This window comes from Pteropus medius, unplaced genomic scaffold (genome assembly GCF_902729225.1).
Source record: "Pteropus medius unplaced genomic scaffold, Ma_sr-lr_union100, whole genome shotgun sequence".
In the NCBI taxonomy this organism is placed as follows: domain Eukaryota; kingdom Metazoa; phylum Chordata; class Mammalia; order Chiroptera; family Pteropodidae; genus Pteropus; species Pteropus medius.
The window spans coordinates 1,795,854-1,803,892 of record NW_024356335.1 but is presented as its reverse complement, the minus strand read 5'-3'; the positions used below and the strand labels follow the sequence as shown (position 1 = coordinate 1,803,892).

Here is an 8,039-nt window from a genome sequence, read left to right as displayed (position 1 = left end):
ACATTTTAAATTAAAAAAATGCTTATTCCTTCACTTGGTTGCTTGACTAGTAAACAGAAGTGAAACTTTTTCTTCTGCATTTGACTGAACTAAGTGTTCAGTTCTTTAAAGGCAATATCCACTGTTACATCTTGGATCCGGTGCCCAGAACCATGCTTCATGAGATTGTCACAACTCTTTCAATTGTGTACTTACAATGTGCAGTCGTGCTGAAAAAATATACAGTAGTACAACACCAAAAAGCATTTGGAAAGTCTCCTGCCATGAGACCAAACACAGTAGATGCTTGGGGAAGGTTGGTTCCTCATTCCTCTCATTAGTTTTCTACTTCCTTGTCAATCAGTTGATGAATATGTGCCTTTTTTACCCTCATGAGGGTACGCTTATGCTGGCTTGGATCATTCAGATGTTTTCTTAATTCAAAAATGCATGAAATTTATGAAGATTATTTTCGCATGTGTCAGCAAAAATACTTATTACATAAGTATATGCCACTTAACCCCTGGGCACCCATGTTTTCAACACTCTGCTTTTGTATGTAAATGGGAGTGGGATAGAAAGGACTGTATGGAGGCATTATGGAATAGTGGAAAGAATACAGGCTTTGGGATCAGATCTAGGTAAAAACCCCAGCTGTGCCAGACAGTAATAGCATCTAACCTGTATTGAGCACACTTAAGTAAATGCTATCCGTGCCCTATCTTGTGGTACCCTTACTATGTCTCTATGACTCCATTACCCGTTTTTTTCCTCCAGTCAAGAAAACAGACTTAAAGAGGGTAGTAACTTGCCCAAGGTTGCACAGGAGGACTCGAATTCGAACCCCTGTAGGGCATACCAGAGTAAGTCTTAAGCTCCCTTAAGCAATTTTGAACAGTAGTGGTTGTTGTAGCTGTGTGACCCTGAGCTAGCTGGATTCTCTGAATTTTGAAATTTTGTGTCTAAAATAAGAGACTGCCATACAGGCTTGATAACGATTAAAAAATAGCACTCATGAAGCACCCAGTCCTTGGCCCAAAGCTGCTATTTATTGAGTACTTACTAAGATACACCATTTGCCCAAATTCAATGTAGTTGGGAAGAATAACCCAAGGCAATATGTAATTGCTGACATAGTTTATGTAAGACAAATTTGGAGAAGACATGTTTGATGTAGAATGAAGCAATTGGGGAAGGCTTAACTGAAAATATGAATTAAATGTGAACTAGGTTGATGGGATGTGCATTTCTTATATAGTAAAAGCACAGCCACAGAGGTTACTAGAACTTGGACATGACTCAGATACAACTTGAGAGTACTTCTTGAGAAGGCATAAGAAATGACTAGCCTCAGCTCTACTATCTAATATCTTCCATGTATCAGAGAGGCATTGAAAGACCTTGAAACCAGACAGAAAATTTTAATCCATATTTTAAGAAACATAACGAGTGCTATTTCAAGATTAGACTCCTAGTGAGTTGATGATCCAGAAGTACTGCTACCCCACCTCTTCTGATCTTGTCTGAGATTATTCTGGGGTTCTTTACCCTTTCTGGCATGTTGATAATACGGGTGGATACTGTTGATTGGGATTGAAGTGGTTTGTGGTTCTGTGATTTGGGGATTACATAAAATATTAATTTAGGAAAGCAACAGATTTTTGACATTTTTTGTCATAGCCATTTAAAAAATCCCTTCATAATTTACCATCGTTTCATACAACGAAGGTCATTTTTAACATCAGAGATGTAGAAAAAACCATCTTTGCATAAAGGCAGCCATAAAATTGGTTTTGTGAAACATTAGTATCCTCATTTTTGCCATTTGTGAAGATTAGTGAGAGATTTATCTCCAACCTGTTGGTGTCACATTATTGACGTATAAAAATACGTTCTAATAAAATGGAAGTAGCTTAAGAGAAAGTTTTATGCCTCCTCCCAGCTTCGAATAGATGCCAAGGATCTACCAAACAAAAAGTGTACACAAGGAATCGAGAGGCTGAAGGAATAATTTTGTAATATGTTTATGAGCTATGTCATTTTCAAGGACCGCCTCGTTAAAGTAGAAGTGGAAAGGTAACTGTGTTTCTGTGCTGGTAGTCTGTCAACAACCAAAATGCAGTGAAATTTATTTTAATTGATTAACTGGTGTAGAACTTAACAATCATCTGCAGTATCCCAGGACGATTAGCATACACTCAGGGATCAGTTCTATTCAGGCCCTTCAAAGTGGAACACACTGCTTTTAGTTATGGCATCAATTGTTTTCAGTGTTGTTTTTTCCTTCGTGGCAATTAAACATATCTCTTGCTTTCTTGGAAGCCTGTGCCCAAGCGGGCCTTTTCTGCAGAGTATTGAATATCTAAACCACGCTTTATTCTGGTAGATTGTTAAGAGTTTTCTGGCTATATCCTCTGTGAAGGATATCTGTGAGCTGTGTGAGCATGTCATTCAGCGTTAAGTAGAGAGGGACTGAGTACGAGGTGGTTCCAAAGGAAGCTCATTTTGGAGAGTTTCTGTTGCTCCTGCCGGAGGAGTTTGGGAAATTGCAGTGCTTGGCTTTTGGTCCTGACGTGGTGCAGTGTTGGGGGCGCCAGCAGGTGTGTGGGATGCGGGACGCAGAGCTAGCAGAACCTGCCGGCAGGTGTCGGGCGCCGAAGTTGCAGTTTCTACTTTCGAGCACACGGGGGCGCTTAGGTTTCCCTTGCCTTGCTAGCAGTCTCTAAGGCACCTCTGCCGCCACCTGCAGTCTCAACCAAACTCTAGGTGACGGGATTTGACAGCTCGAGCGTCCAATCGATCACCAGACTTTCGGCCTCTCTACGACTCTAGCCAATGGGAGCGGAGGAAAGGCGCGGAGAAGGCGGGCCCGGCGGCAAGCCTGGCAGAGGCGCGAGGCCCTTCTCCCGCCTCTCCGCCTACTCCAGCCTCCGCCGCCTCAGCTTCCCGAGCGAGCCCTGCGGCCGCCGGAGCAGCTCCCGCGGCGGAGCAGGAGCCGGATGGTCAGAGGAGCCCGGCAGCCCCAGCAGCCGCGGAGTCGCCTTGCCCCTAGGTAGGGCGGGGGCAGGGTGGAGGTCGGGGTCGGGTTGGGGATGGGGCGCGCGAGCGGGCCGTGAAGCATTGGGGGCACCAAGACTGGAGGGCAGGCAGTTCAGGTGGGGAGAGTTCGGGGGGCTGCCTAGGGGTCGAGGGAGCAGGCTGGGCGGCGATCGCATCCTCCGGAGCCGGAGGGGCATGAGAGGGAATGGGCGCGGAGGGGGCGGGCTGGGGGCGCTGGGCCGGGAGGGGCAGGGCGCGCGCGCCCGTGGAGGGGCCGTGGAGGAATGCGGGGTTCGGGGCCGGGAGGCAGAACCAAGGACCAATGCACGCTCGGGAGGGGGTGGGCACGGGAAAAGGGAGGCCGGAGGGGCTTGCGGGGGTGACGAGACAGACAATGAGTAGGTGGTGTTGGGTGGTTTTGGGTAGCTGGGCTGTGACGAATAGGAGCTGAGGATGGAGTGAGAGACCAGGAGGCAGAGCAGGGTCTGGGCTGAGCAAACATTAGGGGAACAGTGAGTCCCGGGATTGCCTGGATTGGGTAAATAGGAGAAAGAGAGCGTAGGCATTTTGTAAGGTCAGGTATGGGTTTAACGAGCCTGTAGTCCTAGAGGGTGGTACGTTGAGTTTTTGACTGGCACAGTAAGGCCTGGAGACGTGTTCTTGTATATTTCAGATATATTGGATTAAATAAAAGTATTACTTTAGTTACCATCTTATCTGTTGCTCTACAGACTGACTGGCACAGTGGAGAAACCACCTCGAAAACGGAAAAGCAGGTAAGGCAAAATGCCTTCCTATTTTGCTTCGTGTTTTTTCATTTGCTTGGCTACACCTATGCCTTACTGCATAATTATACCCTGTCAGTGGATGAAATTTTTTTATTTAGCTCTTTTTTTAATGAATATAACTATCTGCAAGACTTCTTGGTGGGGGGAGAATCTAAGAGTCTATAGGAAAGAGACCTGGATAATAGAGAAATTCTAGTTTTTTTTACTTTGACCATAATTTCAACTTCTTCGTTATCAGCTCTGTTTAAAAGCTAATGTTTACTGAACATCTACTGTGTGTCAGAATCTATGTGGAGGCACTTTATATGTATTATTTTCTGTAATCCTCGAAGCACTCCAAGGAAGTATGTACCATTATTACTATTTCGCAGAAGAGGGAACTGAGGCACAGAGAGGCCCTGTGTTTACTCAAGATCACACAGCTAATGATAGAACCAGGATTTGAATCTAGGCGGTCTCACTCCAGATCCTAAGCTCTTAACCATTATACAACAATGCCTCTAATAAATGTACAATTGAAAATAGGTTTTCTCATTGCTTTTTCTTTTTTCATTGTACATAGAGTCTAATAAACAGGTGAACCATAGGAAAATAGAAAAAAAGGGCTTAAGTAGTTCGTAAACAAGTGACTTGTTCCTTGAGTAACAAAGAAGGGCATATATCCATTCCACAGGCAGTTTCTGAATGCATTCAACTTGTCAGGCAGTATGTAGCAATTCTGTGTAGTCATTAGATTGCTTTTTCACACATGTAGTCACTGGCCTGGAGAAAGTAAGCGATAGTAGTGAGGATGTGACAAGTAGGACTGCTGTCATAGTTAATTAATACTTGGCGAGTGATCGATGTTAGCACACAGAAAACCTGAACGGTGGGCAGATATGAAATGGCGGTTGTGGACATGCCAAAAGCCGTGGTGCCTTTGTCACTTGTTAGTTCTGTACTGTTCAATATAATAGCCTTTTATGGCTGCTGAGCACTCGAAATGTGGCTAGCGTGACTGAGGAATTGAATTTTTAATATTATTATAATTAATTTAAATTTAAAAACTGATACTTGACTCACTTATTGGAAAATGTTTCCATATGTTTGGAACAACTTGCGTATGTGAATGTACTTTTTCATCTGTAAATTTTATGAAATCTAAATACAGAGCAAATATTGCCAGTGAAAACTTAATGTCCAAAATGAGGTATGCTCTAAGCATAAAATACCAGATTTCAGGTTAGTACAAAAAATTAATGTAAAATTTGTCATTACTAATTTTTACATTGATTACATGCCGAAGTAATATTTTAGATGTAATTGGATTAAATAAAAGTATTACTAAAATTATTTTCACTTTTTCTAAATACCTACTGGAAAATTAAAAATTACATGTATGACTTCCATTATATTTGTTTTTGACAACCCTTGTTTAACTTCATTACCCCACTGCCAGACTCATAGTAGCCTGACTAGGTTCCCTGCCTAAAATCTATAATTCATTCACCATGCTGTGCAAGTTGATCCTGTAATTCTCATGCTTAAGATTTTTCTATGGTTCCTCATTGTTTATTGAACATAATTCAGACTTTTAGCCTAATCATAAAAAAGAGACTGTGTTTATTTTACTTCTGCCCATCTTTCTAGCCACAGTTTAGTGCTGCAGCCATGGGAATTCTCAAGAATAGATCTATTAAGTGTCAAGTATTAAGTGACTTAACTTTCTAGTGAATCCTTCACGATGAATTAATTGCTGACCTTAACTCTGTTCTCTTTGCCATTCCCAGAACTTAACGTTCTCTCTTCGCTTTGGGTTTTTTTCACATCTTTTCTTTTTCATTGGAATACTTTCTCCTTGCTCCTTGGCAGGCATCCTCCTTTAAGACTTAGCTCAAACGTCTCATCCTTTGTGCAGCTTTACCCACCCACCTCTCCTCCTTCCTCTGTTCTACCTTGTCTGTTCCCATGACAGTCTGTACATACACCGAGATATAATGGTTTGGGCTGAATTTGAATTCTAGCTCTGTCAAATACAAGTTATGAGATCATATACAGTTAGTATACCTCTTTGAGCCCCAGTTTCCTCATCTGTGTAATGGAAAAAATAATAGTTCAAACTTTACAGGATCGTAAAGTACTTAGTACAGTGCCTGGCACATAGAAAGTGCACAGTAAATTTTAGGTACCACCAGATAACTTTTATTTTCCACTTTTTTTCAAAATGTGCACAGTCTAAAGGATTAAAAATAAAGACAGGGCAAAGAAGAATTGAAAGAATAATAAAATTAAACTAGTGACGAAGTCTATAGACGAGAAAGTACTGCACAGTCCTCAATGCAAGTTCCATATTTGGCTCTGAGTTTAGAGCAAAGCAAAGAAGAAAATAAAGCTCCCCTTGCAGATTCATGGTGTCTGTAAAATCAAACACATGTTGTTCAAGAGAAGCACAGCTTTTTTTGACTGTTAGATCTGAGAAATTTCTCGCATTGATCTTCATAGTGGGGACACTGTGGTTTCTTTTCATGGGGAAAAAAAAAAATCCCAGTGGTAAATATAGTAATGAGTTTTTTCTAAGACTGCTTCTTATGCTTTTCAATCCAGGTTCAGGGGATTTCAGTGAACATCCTCCAAAGAGCCAAAGCAGTGTGGTTTAGGTGTACAGCCCACCGATGGTTAGACTTGGTTCAGAGATTGAGAGGAATGAATAAGCCACAGGGACTCTTGCTTATTCCCAGCACCTAAAATAGTGCCTGGCATTTAGAAAACCATTGACCGAATTATTGAGCGAATGAGTCCTTCGGTAATTCTCCATAAACATTATTTTTTATAACCAAGTTTTGGTAACCACCAGGCAGCAATGAATTTAAGCTTATATTCTCATTCCAGGATCATGAGGGCATGGATTCTGCATGTCTGATCAAGGTCAAATCCTGACCAAGTCAGGGTTTTGACCTGAGTGGACAGCCAGTACACGTCTCTACAGAAGTCCTGTGGGCGAGACCAAGATTTTCCTCTAAGTATTTGCTCTAAAAATAGAAAACAATGGCCAGTTAAGACCCTAAAGATGGATTATCAAGAAAGAATGTAATAGCTGTAGCCAGAAAATTTGTATAGCTATTATTATCAATTGCATACTGTGGGCATAAAAATTCTCACTATCAATTGATATAACTTCCTGGTAAACACTTCAGATGAGTTAATTGCTGAATATAACCCTAAATATTCCTGTGAGTTGGCCTGTCGTGTACGGTTGTTGACTATTATACTTGCCAAAAGTCTGATTTTTTATTTTAGGATAGTTGCTAAGTCATTCTTTTTGACAGACTTCAGTTAGGGCTGAGTTATCATTTGTGAACCCAGCGCAGACCAAACTGTAATAGTTAAAGAAAAACCAAGATCATTTGAGATGAGTGAACTTCTCATACCCTACTGTTATTTCTTTGTATCTTTTTCTCCCCTAAAACTATTTCCTTGTCTTAGTTCATCTTTGTATCCCTGTGTCTGTGGAGGTGCTTAATGCAACTATAGTGAACTAATAATGAATTGGTGGCAAGAAGGAGTTAGTGTGGGATGGGGCTTTGGTGGTCTGAAATCATATCAAAGGTAAAGGTTGTTCCTCTCTAATAGTGTATAAACTGTGTAAGTGCAAAGATTTTTGTCTGTTTTCTTTACTATTCTATTCCTAGAGGCACCTAGAACTGTGCCTCACACATAATAGATTCTCAGTATCTCCATGTTGGATGATTCAACGGATGGCTTATTGAGAAGATTCAATGAAATAATGAATGTTAAATGCATGATACAGTTACCTGACATACATTAAGGACTCAATAATTGATAGATGTGACTATCATTAGTTAAAATATTTTTTATTTAGCCTCCCAGTCTTTTTAAAAATCAGCTTTTTTGAGGTATTATTTACATATAATAAAATTCAACAGTTTTAAATATACAGTTTGGCGACTTTTAACAAATGTATACAGTTGTGTAACCAGCCATCCTGTGCAATTGAGATAGGATATTGCCATTGCTGCCCTCTCACCCCGGATTTGCTCATGTTCCCTTGAAGTCATAGTTCTGACAACCACTGATCTTTTTTTTCTTAGTTTTGTCTTTTCTGGAATTTTGTATAAGCAAATCATTCATTGTATCATCTTTCGTGTCTGGCTTCTTCCACTTGGCATAATGCCTTTGAGATTCATCCATGTTATTGTTTGTAGCTGTGGTTAATTTCTTATTGCCAAGGAGCAG

General features: G+C 41.0%; 1 protein-coding gene across 2 annotated transcripts in view; it reads left to right on the top strand.

Moving 5' to 3' along the window:
• Nucleotides 1–2,850: 2,850 nt before the first annotated feature.
• SCAI (suppressor of cancer cell invasion) overlaps nt 2,851–8,039 on the top strand; it is a 111,965-nt gene continuing 106,776 nt past the window's right edge. For both annotated transcript variants that reach the window (XR_005652532.1, XM_039861700.1), the window contains exons 1-2: nt 2,851–3,031; nt 3,750–3,794. Coding sequence is in view for 1 of the 2 variants with exons in the window: in XM_039861700.1 (XP_039717634.1) it covers nt 2,979–3,031; nt 3,750–3,794 (98 nt within the window). In the remaining variant the exon portion in view is untranslated. The remainder of the gene's footprint in view (nt 3,032–3,749; nt 3,795–8,039) is intronic.